Source organism: Physella acuta, unplaced genomic scaffold (genome assembly GCF_028476545.2).
Source record: "Physella acuta isolate Inbredline_101_S28 unplaced genomic scaffold, ASM2847654v3 ptg001619l, whole genome shotgun sequence".
Classification (NCBI taxonomy): Eukaryota; Metazoa; Mollusca; class Gastropoda; family Physidae; genus Physella; species Physella acuta.
Genome location: NW_026733133.1, coordinates 130,836 through 147,973, shown reverse-complemented (window position 1 = coordinate 147,973; position 17,138 = coordinate 130,836). Strand labels below are relative to the sequence as shown.

The 17,138-nt window shown below is 34.4% G+C and overlaps 1 protein-coding gene and 1 long non-coding RNA gene across 3 annotated transcripts in view; both read right to left on the bottom strand.

Moving 5' to 3' along the window:
* Positions 1-17,138, bottom strand: part of LOC131929364 (protein kinase C-binding protein NELL1) — a 159,738-nt gene that overhangs the window by 76,271 nt on the left and 66,329 nt on the right. The window contains exon 13 of the mRNA XM_059285505.1: positions 11,199-11,339. Coding sequence (XP_059141488.1) covers positions 11,199-11,339 — 141 coding nt within the window. The remainder of the gene's footprint in view (positions 1-11,198; positions 11,340-17,138) is intronic.
* LOC131929365 (uncharacterized) lies at positions 7,562-10,158 on the bottom strand. Of its 2 annotated transcripts, none has more exons than XR_009383957.1 (3): positions 9,880-10,158; positions 8,943-9,045; positions 7,562-8,643 (listed from the first exon to the last, which is right to left on the bottom strand). It is a non-coding gene; the product is annotated as an uncharacterized LOC131929365 (long non-coding RNA). The 2 variants fall into 2 exon arrangements; XR_009383956.1 differs by having other exon boundaries at positions 8,949-9,045.

The window sequence follows — 17,138 nt, the reverse complement described above, 5'->3', positions numbered from 1 at the left end:
TCCGTGGACAAAAAGATCTCCGCGGGCCGGATGAGAGGAAATCGCGGGCCGCATCCGGCCCGCGGGTCGCAGTTTGGAGACCCCTGCTCTAATTGGATAGGAACAGAAAAACGTTATAGCAGTTACAATACAACTATTAAAACATTGGTTTAAAAATATATCTGAATCAGATATTCCTCTTTCAACTCCCCTCCCCACCCTCAACTTATCTTGGGGTTAAAAAAGTTATGCAAGGATGTGGGGGGGGGGGGGGATAGAAAGTAGAAAAACCTGGGTCAGACCCATTAACCCTCATGTAACTTGAGCGCAGAGTTGTAAAAAGTTTGTCAAATATTGTTTGCTTATAAGCGTAAAGTTAGGGAGGGTAACTTAAGGTAGAGTTGGGTAGATTAATCAACGAACACAAACTTGCAATAATTATTGCATTATTTATACACAAACACACACACACACACACACACATATATATATATATATATATATATATATATATATATATATATATATATATATATATAATTATTTATACACAAACACACACACACACACACACACACACATATATATATATATATATATATATATATATATATATATATATATATATATTCCCTTATACATTTACTGTTGTTTGAACTTTCAGGAGGGGGGGGGGGTTAAAAAAATCAGAAAACATCCCAATTCCAAATTTCCGGTTCCTTCTATGTTTCAACGCTTATCTTCAACACATCCTTATCTGGATGGGGATTGTGGGGGGGGGGGGGATCAATTGGATTAGCCGGGGTATCGCCCAGACATGCCTCTCCAACACTTTTATTCCGCTCACCTGTCGGAGATAGGTGAGATAGACACGTCCACATTTTCTACCCGTCTTCAGACCACGTCCAGAGATTAGGTTTAAACGAAACAAAAAAATTACAACAACTTTGCTGGTACTAAAGAAAGTTATTTGAAAGGTAAAGTTTCTACATCGCTGGAGTTTAGTTGTTAAACGTGTTCTAGTGTGCATGTAAGTTCTGTGTATCTTTGCATGGGTATAGTTTTGTATATGTAATGATGGCTTTTTGTACATGCTTTTCTTTTTTAAAAAAAACCGACAAGATATTTATACAGTAAACATGGACTTACCTGATTTAGCTGATCGGTGAGCACTGCGACGTAATGAGCCCTCATATGAACATATGACGTCATACGCCTTTACGTGAACGTATGACGTCATAATCCCCTCGCATCAACGTATGACGTCATACGCCCTCACCGGAACATATGACATCATAAACACTTACCTGAGCATATTAGTATTGGTAACAAGATTCACACGTCATAGCAACAAGATTCACACTTATGGCCATCAAACCCTGCCTTAACGTTTACAAACTCACTTTTTTGATAACATGAATTGCGTCAAGAGTAATATGATTTACCGGTCTAGAAAAAAATTAAAAATTACATTGCTTAACTAAGAATGAATTTAATAATTCTTCCCATTAATTTCAATAAAGCTTCTGTACTATATTTATCTCAATCATCCGTAAATAATTTTAAATTAACCTTTTGGTAAAATGTTCCTAATCAAATATCATTAACTGGTTTTAAATCAACCTTATGCTAATATTAAATCAACCTTCTGTAAATATTATAGAAACTTTCTGCCAATATTAAATTAACCTTCTGTAAATAGTAAATCAACCTTCTGTAAATATTAAATCATCCTTCTGTAAATATCAAATCAAACTTCTGTAAATATTAAATTAACCTTCTGTAAATAGTAACTCAACCTTCTGTAACTAGTAACATACACTTCTCAATGATTTTGATTGCACTATTTTTTCTAAATATTTCTCCTGATTACAAAATGTTTTTACAAGCATTTTGACATTTCCTCTAATAAAAATCAGGTAGTTGATCAAAAGGATCGACACAATATTATGCTGTAAAATATTTTTTCTTATCAACTTTGGATTTAATTGAAGCGGCTGATTAGCAAAATCAGCTAATTACAGGTGTGATTTCATGTTTGGATTTACACCAGCAGCTTTTAAACCGGTTTTAAGGAAAATAGAGACGAAAAAATATTTTCTCTCGGTTACCATATGCAAACAAACGAATGCGCTTTTTGACAAAATCTCAGATATCTGATGGTTGTTAATGATTTCAATTAATGTATAAAAAAAATAATTTAAATACAGAATGCAAGATCCAAAATTTAAAAAAAAAATATTTTTTTTTTGGTTACAGTTTTATCATTGCACATTCGTATGGATGATACAGTCTTCTATTTTCCTTAAAATTATTCGGCAAAGAGAGAGAGAGAGAGAGAGAAGAGAGAGAAAGAGAGAGAGAGAGAGAGAGAAGAGAGAGAGAGAGAGAGAGAGAGAGAGAGAAAAGAGAAAAAGGGGGGGGGGGGTAGCAAAACGCATAGATTGGCACCAACAATTATTAATCTTAAACTAAATTAATTTTTTTTTACATTTCAATTAGTGAATGTAAAAAATATATAGGCCCCTATAACACACATTTTATTTCATTTTACAAGTAATATTTTTAAAATTTATATAATTTAATTATCAAGTTACTTTTTATTTATTTTTTAATACAATTTTTATTTTCGTGAAAAAAAATTATCTTTTTAATTCTTTTTCATATTCTATTAGAACAATTTATTTTCAATTAAAGTCACTAATAAAAAAATTATTCAGACATTTCTTTTCAAATTAAAAGTTTACAAAAGCTGATCTTTGCGTGCCAGGCAACAGAACACATTCAAAGGTAAAATATTTTAAAATATTCAAAGTTCAACGAGTACAGAATTTAAAAAAAAATGAAGCTAATTTGAACCTTCTTTTTCTTCCATGGAATAAACACCATCTTTAACTTTCCTACAATGTTTATTTTCGTGTAGGGATCTTTTCAAGCAAACTATGTTTACATTTGTTTATTGAAATATTGTATATAAGGGGAAAAAATGATGTCTAGGTGGTGAGTAGAAAAGCGAGGAAGGATTTAGAGTGTTGTGTCTGAAGAGGATAAGACTTCTCTCTTAGTGAAGTAGAGATAGAGGAAAATAACATAAGCTTCGGATAAGTAAAGGAGAGAGGGGGGAAGAGAGAGAGAGGGGGGGAAGAGAGAGAGAGGGAAGTTGTAAGTGAAGCACAGAGAGCGATACATAGGGAGAGAGAGAGAATGACATAAGCTAGGTAAAACAGGTAGATAAAAGTGAAACAGAGAGAGAGAGGGAGAGAGAGGGAGAGAGATAGAGAGAGAATGACATAAGCTAGGTAAAACAGAAAGATAAAAGTGAAGCAGAGAGCGATAGATAGATAGAGAGAGAGCGATAGAAAGAGAAAGAAAATGACATAAGCTAAGTAAAGATAAAAGTGAAACAGAGAGAGAGACAGAGAGACAGCGATAGAGAGAGATAGAGAGAGAGAATGACATAAGCTAGGTAAAACAGGTAAATAAAAGTGAAACAGAGAGAGAGGGAGAGAGAGAATGAAATAAGCTAGGTAAAACAGTCAGGTAGATAGTTTGGTACAGCAAACATCTTAGGGTTGTTGCCACCGGTGCGATCGAATTTTTTGAGGTAAGTTTTTGTTTAAGGACGCACAGCACAAGACACTGGAGCGACCGGAAGATAATGAGAGGTATCTAATTAGGTATCTCATTAGCGAGTGTGTGGGTTCGGAAAAAAAATAAAAAAATTATTAACGTGTTTGATGTTTTTTTTAACGTGTGACCAACTTCATTTCACAATTTTAAAAATTGAACAAGTGTTAAACGTACGAAACAAATAAAAAAAAACAGTAGGAAATAGTTGCTAAAAGTTTGAAAAACGAATTATTAGAGTAGATCGCATGATGAGGTTCTATAGTTTCAAGATATTTAAGAGAACTTCATTCAACATTCAGAAAAAAATCATCTACAACTTTAAACCAACATAAGACTGCTTTACCAAATTTCATTTTAAAACCATTCAAAAGTAATTTCCCTCTTCTTATAAGTAAAAAAAAAAAAATTCCTCCCTGTTAGTATATATTTTTTTATCTGGCAAAGTAAATGGTTTATCTTTAGCCAGTCCCCCCCCGCTCCCTCTTCTATAGGAAGACAGAACCATTCGTAGCTACCACCGTCTATAATCATGCACTTCTTGGCACCTGAAACTGTCTGCCTGTCGCTGTGCCAAATAGCGTCGAGTCAGACACAAAAAAAAGACGTAGAAAAAAAAATATAGTTCCGCTAATCTGGCTCAAGACAAGAAATAGAAAGAAAGAAAAAAAAAGTCTCCTGGTGTATAAGGAAATTACAGCGATCTAACCTCGGGCGGGACTGACGGGGTGAAACCACACACCTAGCTGGATAATCAAAGAGTCTATCTTTCACCTCACATTAGTCTCAAAAAATTGAAATCTAAAAGACATTAGGGTTAAAAAAATAAAAATAAAAGAAGATATCTCCGCGCCGGTAGTTAGGATGTTACAGCCAAAACGTAATATCCGTGCCAATAGAACTTGCCCCATAAACCCACTGAAATTTCCGTAACCATATGCCTGCAACAGTTTTTCTTTCAAAAAGAAGAATGTTTTAACAGTAACTTCGCTGTTTAAAAAAAATCTTACTTGTCATTATATTTAAATTAAATAAAACTCAGTAAAAGACAAAATTTATATTTTATACTTAAAATTAAAAATTTTTAGACTGAGAAAAAAATTTCAACGAAATGTGTTTTGTTACTTTGTAAATAGCCATTTGTGATTGATGTCATTTCCATAATACGATTACACATAGTTGATTACATTTTAGACACATGTATATATACAACTTCTCTGTAATAAAATCAGAAGTAGGTTTCACACAAATGAACCGTGTTATGTTTGAAAGGGTTTGGTTGAAATAAGACATCAAGTGGAATACAATTGTGTTCAGGCTATATGATCTAGAGATATGTTCTAGCAATATGTTCTAGAGATATGTTCTAGCAATATGTTCTGGATATATGTTCTAACAACATGTTCTAGCTATATCATCCATGAAAGTACGAATGGCAACAAACAAAATTTGAAACCAAAAAAAAAAATTGAAGGCAATGGAGTTATGACTTTTTAGCATTTTATTAATCATTTAATCATTAACCTCGTAATCATTAGAATATTATCATCAATAATAACATCATGAGTAAGTAAACAATTGTTTATCTCGTGTGACCTAATTATGATAATGGCTACAAAACATGATAAGGAAAAAATGAATCGTTATGGTCAGAATTTATAAGATTTATCTGGCAATATTCAGCCTCGCTACTGTAGCAATGAACAGGCTATTTATATTCAGCGTTGCCGAATTGGCAGTTGGGAAATTAATTTATAAATTAAATACAGATAAATAAAAAAAAATATAATTAGGTCAGTAAAATTAGGCCAGTCAAATTGCAGGTAGACATAGTATAATTTGTACATGTAATAAATTAACATTTAAAATATTAAGTTAAAAAAAATCAATACAAGGAGTTTGTGGATCTTGCATTCCAGATTAAACAATTGAGGTGGCACTTCAAAGACACAGGGGTGTGTTCAAGCTACCAGACTAACAATCGTTGTTTTTTTAAAACTCCCGGATCGCTTTGAATAATTATATTGCACATGTCAAAGCATCCGTATTTTAAAGCATATAATTAAAGCATTTAAAATGAGTTAAAATACAGTGTAACTTACAGTATATAGTTTTAATTTTAAAAAATGTGTTACTTCTAAATTACTTATTTTAAAAAAAAAATGTTATGACTGAACTTGAACACACCCCAGCTCTTTAAAGGAAATCATTAAAACAACAAGATATCTGCGAAATAATGTTTTTACATAACAAAATCAATGCACTTAATTAAATCATATATTTACCCCTGCCTACATTTTAAAAATCTCTAATAAGTATCGAATAATAGGAAACAATTGGCTTAATATAAAAGGTAAAATAAATATAGTCACCTAATTGTAATACCGTTAACTTGGGATGCACTACCTTAGAAAACTGACATTTTTATGGAATTTTTATTTTTCTATGTTGTTTGATAAAATACGATGTTGATAACCAAGAACAAAGTTGGATTGGATTTAAAATAAAGACTAAAATGGAATTTCGGAAGAAATTATAATGAATGAGTATAGATCTCAATACAAACCGAATTCATGTATCTTTGATAGGGACTATTACTATACATATATTTTAAATATCTAATTATAGATTTAAATGTAAAATACGAATTACTTTAAAAAGACAGAAAATAAATATTATTTTTTAAAAATACTACAGCGGTAGTTATTGCAACAGGCGTGATAATAAATAAATAAATAGGCTGAATATTTATACACAATAAATTAATTTCTTCATTGTGTTTGTTAAAAATTCTAAAGCTATGTCTACTTAAGCATACATAATTTTAAAAAACGGCAATAAAAATAAATATGAAATAATCGCGTACGCAGGGCATACACATTAAAATAAATACCACGTGATCTATTCACAAAATGTTTATCGTACAACGGAAATAAATGTACATTTGACCGTTCTATTTTTACACATGCGCAGACCATGTCTTAAATTTCATTGGTCAGATCATTCATTAAAAGCACGGATTTTTTGGATTTTCGTTTTAAGGAAACAAAATGAATGTATGATCAAACGTAAGTTTAAAAAAAACAAAACAACCAAACAATGCAGTCATGAAATGAAATGGCTATGTACAAGAAATAAATTAGCAAAAGAAATGGGTGAAAAGAAGTCTTAATATAGTAATAAAAGAGAATGAAAACAGCGCGTTTTATAGTTCATTTACAAATGATGTTTTCGCACTATACTGTATCGTACGCGTAGGGGGAAAAATGTGCAGGTTGTGCACATTTTTGTTTGGCCACGGTGTAAGTAAACAAAATAAATAAACAAACTTTGTACATCGTCATCCGCACATTTATACATATATATGAACATAATATGGGTTTATTATACATATTTGCTATACAGTATAAAAAATAACAATTTAACAGGAACGAAAGCTCAACACTTTTTGGATTTACATCGAGATTAAAAAACAAACTTTTAAGGAGTTTCTTTTGGGGGGATAACACTGAGGTTATCTAAAAAGTGGTGAACTTCGGCTCGTGTTAACCATATCGTAACAATAGCATAGCAAGCATCAAGAACGTGCTTGTCTTCATATCAAACAACAACCACAACAACAACAACAACAACGGCAATGGGAAAAATACAACGCCATTTGGACGAAAAACAAACACAACAAAACGATTCCGAGAAAGACAGTGGAATTGGTTGAAAATGAGATTTGTATTTCCCCCTCTCGACACTTCCCTGCTGCGTACATTCGCGTGTATCGGGCATCCCCAAAGATAAATATAGCTGATAGCCATGAAAATGGGTATCCCCAAAAATAAATATATTGCAGATAGCTAAATGTATGAACGATCTTGAGTGTATTTACTCACAGTTAAAAATCCGAAGCAAACAAATGATACTGATGTAACACAATGTAAGCGTTTCAATATTAGCCCTTCATTTCATGAATTAATTTTGTGAAAGCTTTTTGAGAAAAAAAAATCTTACAAGGTGGGCTGTGGTGTGTAGAGAGCATAAATAATGAGGAAATTGAATTATTTTATCAAATAATGTTTATTTTGCAAAATAACAGTATGTATCAGATTTGATACAGTATGCAATGGTGGGTAAAAATTTGTTAAAATTGACAAAAAAGTATTTTTTACTTATCATTGAAAATTTATTGAGTAATTATTAATTTGAGTAAAACACTTATTCATCCCAAATCTGGAGCATCAGACATTCATTTACAAGGTAGTAATTTACATTTTTTTCACAATATTGCTATTACCAGTTATGTCATATTTCTTAGTAATCATGCATCTTTTTATTGTGTAAGTCAATAAGCAGCATCACTTTGCTCAGCATGACCTCTATCTAGTATAATTTGAAATTGTTTTGTTTTAAATGCAAAGTAGTTTTTAATGACTCAAACTTGTTTATATGAAAGAAATTAGAATATATCTACAATGCTGATATTTGGCCATTATTAGAACTTTTTCCTATGCAATGAAACCAGAGACATGACTGGTAGAAGCCAATGAATTGATTTATTTCTTCTATATCAAAGACTTCAAGCTTTATCTGGATTCCTCTGTGCAATGTAGATCTAGAAAATCCTTTCACCCAGTATACTAAGATAGTCTTTATCCATGGTGTGAAATAAAATAATCTTGAACAGCCGGAAGGCCTTGCACTAAAAACTATGTTGGTCAGTTCCTATTCCTCACAAATAATAGAAAACATTCATGTGTTTTAGTTAACCACTTTGCTGGACTAGCATCTGCTTACATCTTATGAATGTACATCTTATAAATGTAGGCCTACAGCTTATAAATGTATATCAGAATAAAGTCTACCGCTTTACTTGCTCCGAACCAATCCCTTTATTCTCTCTACATCACTTTCTAAGTGTTCAATTTCAGTTACAGTAACACCTTCAACATTAGGTAAATAAATAGATGAATAATTAGACATTAGTGACCAAAGAAATGTGCAGTCTCTATTTCAGACAGAATTCTTTTGTGAGAATCTTTACCCATCCTGTAAAAAAAAAAATTCACTATAAGAAACTATATATTATTTCTAGATTTATTTACTTTATCTTCATGCATGCACAAATTAAATTATAATTTAAATAAAAATAATGTATCACTGCTACTTTTTTATATACTAGAGGATTAGGATTTTATTTGCAAGTTTAAATACTATATGCAAGAATGTCAATCAAATATTATTATGCCATTTTTTTTAAAAACAATTATTGCAAGTGATAAGTTCAATATGTACTATAGGCCTTTTTATTAGATTGTAACTTCATAAGATGAATAATCAAATATTACACCAACTTCACTTTCATTTACATTCTCCTTGAAGTCTACCATCTATTTCATTCAGAACAGTTTTGCGACAAAATTTATCGCTCGCTCTAGACAAAAAGAGATCCTGTAAAAATAAATAAAACAATGTCTGCACCAAACAATCTCTAATCATTCATGAACTTCATGGATTTATAAATTAAGTTTTAATTACTATTATAAACATAAGTAAACCACCACTGCCTATAGTAATTATTACTGTTTGCGTACCGATATGAAGTAAATAATAAGTAGACTAAGTATGTAGGCCTATGCCTAATATTATTACTTATTTTCTATAATAATAATTACTGTACTACTTTCTAAGCTTATTAGACCCAAACACTGTCTCTGTGTATGAATTAGTATGATTAGAGAATTATATGCAAGTTATTCTAAGCAGTAGCTAGTAAATATCAGTCTAATACTATATTATTATTGTTATACATTATGACACTTTTTTTGGTCTTCAATAGCAGCACTACACTGTACACCCTTTATTATAGGCTTATTATAGTAGCACACTGATCATCTGTATGTATATAGTACTGAGTAAGTGCTAAATCTAAGTAAAATTAGTATACAATAGTCTACAGCTTGACTATGTTACTATTGTTACAGATTTTGACACTATTTTTCTTCTATAATTTACATATTATTATTGTAAAAATATGAAAGAAAAACAAACCTAAGCTAGTGTAAGAACCAACAGTTGACTAGAGTCTACCTACTAGATGTTAGGAATTGTTCTATCAACTAATTATTATACTACAGAAAAGTCACTATACAGTAGTCCCAGCAAGTGTCATGGTCATACCGTTGCATGGTGTATCAAAACTGTTACATACCGTAATTGGACATTATCAGCACAAATATAAAGAAATAGTATGCAAACAACTTATTTTTAGGTAAAATTACTCACCTGAGATTGGTGAATATTTTTTTCAAGAAGAAAAACACGGCCTGTGAATTTTTATTATTTTCTCAAAAACACCTCGATCACAGCTGTCCGACCAGTGTAAAAAAACGGAATCAAACTCGAATTGTGTGAGACGAAACACACCTATAGTCTGTTTTGGGTATGAAGTTGGGTCAAAAGTGATCAAGCTAGAGTATGGCATATTAAAAACTCAGATTTTAACATTTGTGTAGATTCAATGGGGGTTATTTCACTTTGTATCAAAATTGATACAACATGAAATGAAGGGTTAGTATCCTTCCATATATATATATATATATATATATATATATATATATATGGAATATACGACTGAACAGTATAGGGGGCCAAAAGATCTCACGCACCCGTCTACTGTAGCCGGAGACCCGGCGTTATTTGCTTAACATTAGCCAGTTAAGATTGCAAATAAGATCAAATAGGTCTCTTACGGGCATATTACTATAAGAAGCTTGTCATGACCGGCTAGTTTGAAACAAAGGCACCCAGCACAGCTCCGTTAACAGCACTTCTCGCACCCCCTGCGCAGCATCAATGCGCATCGGTGGCGTACTTCCGGTGCGCCCTTGGGAGCAAGTGTTGACGGTGTTTGTTTACCAGATTTAATTTCCACGTTCGGCCGCGGAACTTGCAATAATCTCCGAGTTGGAGACGAGATTCTGGAGCTGGATGGAATCAAGCTTGGACTAACATCAGACTATCCTTTAGTTTTGGTCTTTAGGTTTAAAATAACAGGACGCTACGTCGACCTTATTGGACTTGTACATACACCGTAAGACTTTTTTTTTTCGGAATTGTTTCCTTAACAAGAACCCGATGTTTTAATTTTTTTTTAACTGACTTCATTTTCGGAAATGCTTCAAACTTCAATTAAATCTTTGGCGTGACTAATTAATAACAACACCACAGTTGGATTTACTTGAAACTTTGCGGAATAGATTTTTTTTTTGTATTCTGGAAGTAGTACATTGGCTGAAACAAGTACATTTTGTACTTATACAGAACATGTATTTTGGGGGTTGGAATTCATAGTATCATCCCTGAAGTTAAGACAATGTCACCGCGCGTTTGACAATGAACATCTCCACATGGGTGTCTGAACTGATCCAAGTAACACTAGTACAAGAATCATTTTAACACCTTATGGCTTATACTAGACACACGCCCCCCCTCCCGGATACTCCTCCCCGGGTGGGGGAAGAAGACAACAAGGCACAGCAGCACGGAGAGGAGCAGGAGGGCTGGGGTGTGGCTGAGGGTTGACCCGGTGTTGTGGGGGGTACCTTTGCACTCGTTCTGGTCCACCCGCGTGTAGCCCGGGAGACACTCGCAGCGGTAGGAGCCGGGGGTGTTGACGCACACGGTGCTGCCGGCGTGACAGTGGTGGCCGGCGCGGCCGCCGTTCGCCTTGCATTCGTTAATATCTGAGGAACAATAGAAAAAAATGTATTAATGATAATTTTAATTGTTTTCACATCATTTTAGTTGTAATTAATAGGGATATTAATGATAATAACATTTAAACAAATCACACACACACACACACACACACACACACTGGGTGTCCAGTGGCTTAGGCACTCCCATGGACTCACACCCCCATATATATATATATATATATATATATATATATATATATATATATATATATATATATATATATATATATATATATATATATATATATATATATATATATATATATATATATGATTTTATACAAATGGAAAAATATTTGAACTCTCCCATGACCGATTCTTGGCTACGCCACTGAGGATGTCATCTGACTTAATATTGTGTGTATTTAGTTTTTAAATCTAAAAAACAAAAAGCCCACAAAATATGACTTAAAAAGAACTTTAAAATATAGAATACATTAAATATAGTATATAACCCGATTTTACTATAGATACTCATTATACTTTTTGGACGAATCATCATTGAATTCTAAATTATTGTTTTTCAAAAACCAGTATCGCCTGATAAATTGTTGAGATTACACACCCACGCCAAAAAAACACACAGAAAAGCCATGTAACAATGTAACAGTATTTCCGGGTTTTCCCAGTATTCATTCTCCGTTTTTTTTTCTTTTAAAATAGCATCGGATATTCCCATTGTTCGTGAAGTGGATAGATATTGAAGTCGTCACATTCCCTACGCCTCTCAACGTCTAGTACCTCGAGCAAAATGCAAGTTAATTATTGGACGAATGCCATTGTTCCCTCACTCTACCTGTGGGGGCGTACGGTGTGGGTGTGGGTGTGCGTGGAGTGTGGGGTGGTGTTTACCAATTAGGTAAACACAGAAAATTTAATTACATTATTTTAGTAAGAAAAAATACAAAAACTTAAAAAAAAATAGAATGTAAATTTGGGGGTTTTCTTTTTTTTTTTTTTTTTTTTTTCGTTTCGCAAAGTGTGCAGGTTTGATATTTAGGACAGGTACAGCTGATTTTCATGTTTGAACTGTTTCCAAACACGTGCTGTGTGTCTGGCCGTCTGCCTAGCCGTATCACGTGATTAACATATTGAGGTCACTGGCAGTTCGATGCCAGGCAGGAAGTTCGATTTTTGTTGACTTGATTGGGCCGAGTTTGCTGTGGGATATGGAGGGGGGTGGGGAATGGGGGAAGGGGGGGGGGCTTAGCGACGTTTCCTGTTCGTTTCATGGGTGGAGGGGGGGGGGGCTTAAACAGACTGCCCGTTGCAGTATTTAACTGATATTTGAACTAGAGGCTTATCTGACAGAAGGCGTACACAAGTTGGGCTGGACTACGGCTTGGACGGTGGGGGCGGGGTGAAGGGGGAGGCATAACTAACTAATCGCGTGTAGTAGTTAAAGTCTTCAGTTGTATTACAGTTTAGGAAATGTTTTTTTTTTATAAACGGTGACACTAAAAGTATGTTTTAATTGTCATTTTTGTAAGTAAAGTTGGAATAATAAAACAACGTGTTTAATTGTATACGCACTAGGCCACTTTATACATGATGCTAATTTATTATATGATTCGTATTTGAAAAATGATGTACAAATTTGAAAAATGCTGAAAATTTGATAAGATGTGAAACCTTTATAAATGTTTTAAACCTGATAAATGATGTTAGCTTAATACATGATGTAAACTAGATAAATGATATTAGCTTAATACATGATGTAAACTAGATAAATGATGTAAAATTGATAAATGTTGAAACCTCTACAAACATTGATAAATGAAGATGCAAACAGATTGATAAGAAAAACGTTGAAAAGTGACGTGAACTTTGATGAAAAATTAGAATAATTTGATACCCATCGATCTAAATGATGTACTCTAACTGTAGAATGTTTTTTTGAAGGTAGTAAAACACATAAATAACACTTTAAAATCCACCCCGTTGTTCCCTCCCGTACTATCAGTAATTAGGGTTTGGTTTGGGGGAAATTAAGATTTAAAATTGGAAGGTATTTCGGTGCAAGCTAGCAGTGGGGGGAGGGAGAGCAGACGACGCATTTCTATTCTGCCGAGTCAGCAAGGTAAAAATAAAGCGAGGTGAAAAGATGAGTAATACACCGTTTTCATGGCTGGGGAGTCGGTGGTAGTGGAGTGTCTAGCTGGTGGATGTGGTGTATTCGGTTGGTGGATGTGGTGTATTAGGTTGGTGGATGTGGTGTATTAGGTTGGTGGATGTGGTGTATTAGGTTGGTGGAAGTGGTGTATTAGGTTGGTGGATGTGGTGTATTAGGTTGGTGGATGTGGTGTATTAGGTTGGTGGAAGTGGTGTATTAGGTTGGTGGATGTGGTGTATTAGGTTGGTGGAAGTGGTGTATTAGGTTGGTGGATGTGGTGTATTAGGTTGGTGGAAGTGGTGTATTAGATTGGTGGAAGTGGTGTATTAGGTTGGTGGAAGTGGTGTATTAGGTTGGTGGAAGTGGTGTATTAAATTGGTGGAAGTGGTGTATTAGGTTGGTGGAAGTGGTGTATTAGGTTGGTGGATGTGGTGTATTAGGTTGGTGGAAGTGGTGTATTAGGTTGGTGGAAGTGGTGTATTAGGTTGGTGGAAATGGTGTATTAGGTTGGTGGAAGTGGTGTATTAGGTTGGTGGAAGTGGTGTATTAGGTTGGTGGAAGTGGTGTATTAGGTTGGTCGATTGGTATATTAGGTTGGTGGAAGTGGTGTTTAGGTTGGTGGATGTGGTGTATTAGGTTGGTGGAAGTGGTGTTTAGGTTGGTGGATGTGGTGTATTAGGTTGGTGGAAGTGGTGTTTAGGTTGGTGGATGTGGTGTATTAGGTTGGTGGAAGTGGTGTATTAGGTTGGTGGAAGTGGTGTATTAGGTTGGTGGAAGTGATGTATTAGGTTGGTGGATGTGGTGTATTAGGTTGGTGGATGTGGAATATGAAGCTGGTGGAGAGTTCGGCTAATGAAGGGTTCGGCTGACGAATGGTTCGGCTAATTAGGGTTCGGTCCAAGAAAGAGTTCGGCTAATGAAGGGTTGTAATGTCGCCCCCCCCCCCCACCCACCCCCCCCCCCCCCCCACCCCCATGTGTTTGCTAGAGGAAAGAAAACACATTTTAAATCACATCAACCAGAGAACACCGATTGGCTGAGTTTGAAGAGCTTTCACATTTTTACGCAACAGAAAGATCATTTTAGGGGAGTGGGAGGGAAAGGGGGGGGGGGGAATCTGACGTGCAATTACTAGAGCGAAATAAAAAACGGAATAATAGGAATAATATATGTAGAGCTGAGATTCGTATGTAGAGATGGGACGGACGTTAACTGTCATATATTTGACAGACGTAAGTTGTCATACAGCATCATGAAGCGACGCTTTGTTTTTTACGTCATAATGTTGTGTGTATGTGTATGTGTGTGTGTGTGTGTGTGTGTGTGTGTGAGAGGGGTGTTCATCAATGACATCAAACAACTTCAGCTACAATTTAACTCGTCCTATACTGTCAAACAGTAAATTTTCTTACAAATCAGAACCCCCCCCCCCCTCCAATTCACAGCTTTTCTAGTAGAAACTTAAGGTTAACTTTTAAAATAATAGATTGAATTTCCTCTTTAAGAAATATGTCATCGATTATTTTATGTATTATTGTCTTTCGCATCAGTTCCTAATTTATAAAGTAATAATTATTTCCTATTAAAGCCGCTGGATGTAAGAATTGAACAAATGTTTGATGAGACTTTGGCTAATGAATGAGACAACAGTACATTTGAAACATATACATTTTTAATAGTCTCAATTAGTAAGTTTTAGTGAGAATCCGAGCATGACAAAATATACCTTAGAATTAACGGCCTTGTTTTTAACAGAATTATGTTTTTTTTGTCTGGGGGGGGGGGGGGGGGGGGGTCGTCATTGGGGGGGGGGGGGGAGGAGTCGTCATTGGGGGTGGTGGTGGGGGGGTGGAAGGGGTAGTGCGCTAAGGTAAGGGTTAGCAACACTGTGGGGGGGGGAGGTCGTCATTGGGGGTAGGGGTAGTGCGCTAAGGTAAGGGTTAGCAAGACTGGGGGCCAGTACAGGTAGGATTCACCACCCGTCAGGTGCAAGGGCTGATGGGAAACCTGCCGGATTAGACCGGAAGCCAGACTGGGAGACTTCCGGCTGCGCGGACGTTAACAGCATGCTGATCAAAAGTGAGCACAGTGAAACCTTAGAGGGGGTGGGGGAAGGGGGGGAGGTGTCGTCTGCAGAACGGCTAGTCTGTTGTTTTGTTTTCTTGAAGGAGTTACGTTTGACACTTTTATTCGTGCCATTGTAATAAAGCATTAATGCATAATTAAAAATATACTTGTTACGGAATTGTAAAACATAAAAATAAAGGGTATTTTCAAATATTTGGTTTAGAAAAGTGACACCAAAGTAATTTGAAGGGTCAAGTACATCGACAGCATTTTAGTTAACTGAATGTCTTTCTTTCAAAACTTTTTTTCTTTTTATTGTAATAACCGATTGTGCAAATGATAGTGATTTTAAAACGTTAAAGTTTATTTAAGAAATATTTGACTTTAAAAAGAAATACCCAAACATAAAACAAAAAGTATTTTCTTTTTTTTATAAACTATTTTTAACTAAAAAAAATCTAATCTAAATCCATCTATTTACTTAACATATCTATACGTCTGTGTTGTCGTATGAACGATGAAAACCAAATTGTTCATGAACAAAAAAAAATCTATTTGGCTCGGCTCTAGAATAGAAGACTTGTGAGATTGGAACCATCGAGGGACTAGAGATGTATAGCAGGTGCTGAAATCTCTACCAGCCGTGGAGGCAACATCGGGATACACGGGGACATATCGAACACATCCGCTAGGATGTTCACTCTACTCGGGTTGGAGAGAAAACACAACAGCGGACATTTGTGGGGTTTTTTTTATTTCGTTCTTTTAAAGACTGGTACAACATGCCTTATGTGTTTGTACGTTAAGTTTTAAGAAAACCATAATTTAAATTTATCACAAGTTTTTTTCTTCGTTCTTTTAAAGACTGGTACAACATGGCGTATGTGTTCTTGGGTTAAGTTTTAAGAAAACCATAATTTAATCAGGTTTTTTCTTTTTTTTTAATGATTAGTGCAACATGCCTTATGTGTTTGTAGGTTAAGTTTTAAGAAAACCAAAATTTAATCAGGTTTTTTTTTAAATACTGGTACATGATGCGTTATGTGTTTGTAGGTTAAGTTTTAAGTAAACCATAATTTGATCAGGTTATTTTTAAACACTGGTACATGATGCTTTATGTTTGTAGGTTAAGTTTTAAGAAAACCATAATTTGATCAGGTTTTTTTCCCCAATCTTTTAATGACTGGTGCAACATGCTTCATGTGTTTGTAGGTTGTTTTAAGTAAACCATAATTTAATCAGATTTTTTTTCCTTCGTTCTTTAAAGACTGGTATACGATATCTTATGTTTTCGTAGGTTAAGTTTTAAGAAAACCATAATTTAATCAGTTTTTTTTTTGCTTCGTTCTTTAAAAGCTGGTACAACTTGCCTTATGTGTTTGTGATCAAGTTTTAAGAAAACCATAAGTTAATCAGTTTTTTTGCTTTGTTCTTTCAAAGACTGGTAAAACAAAAGACGGTAATAAAAACTTAAGGTTACGTTAAGCTGTATCTTATTTAAATTGCAAGCAAATCATTATTTAAACTAAAAATAAGAATCCTTAGAACCAGATATAGGTACGGATTTGAGAAAGAATAGTTTTTTGCATGTTTTTGATGAAGTT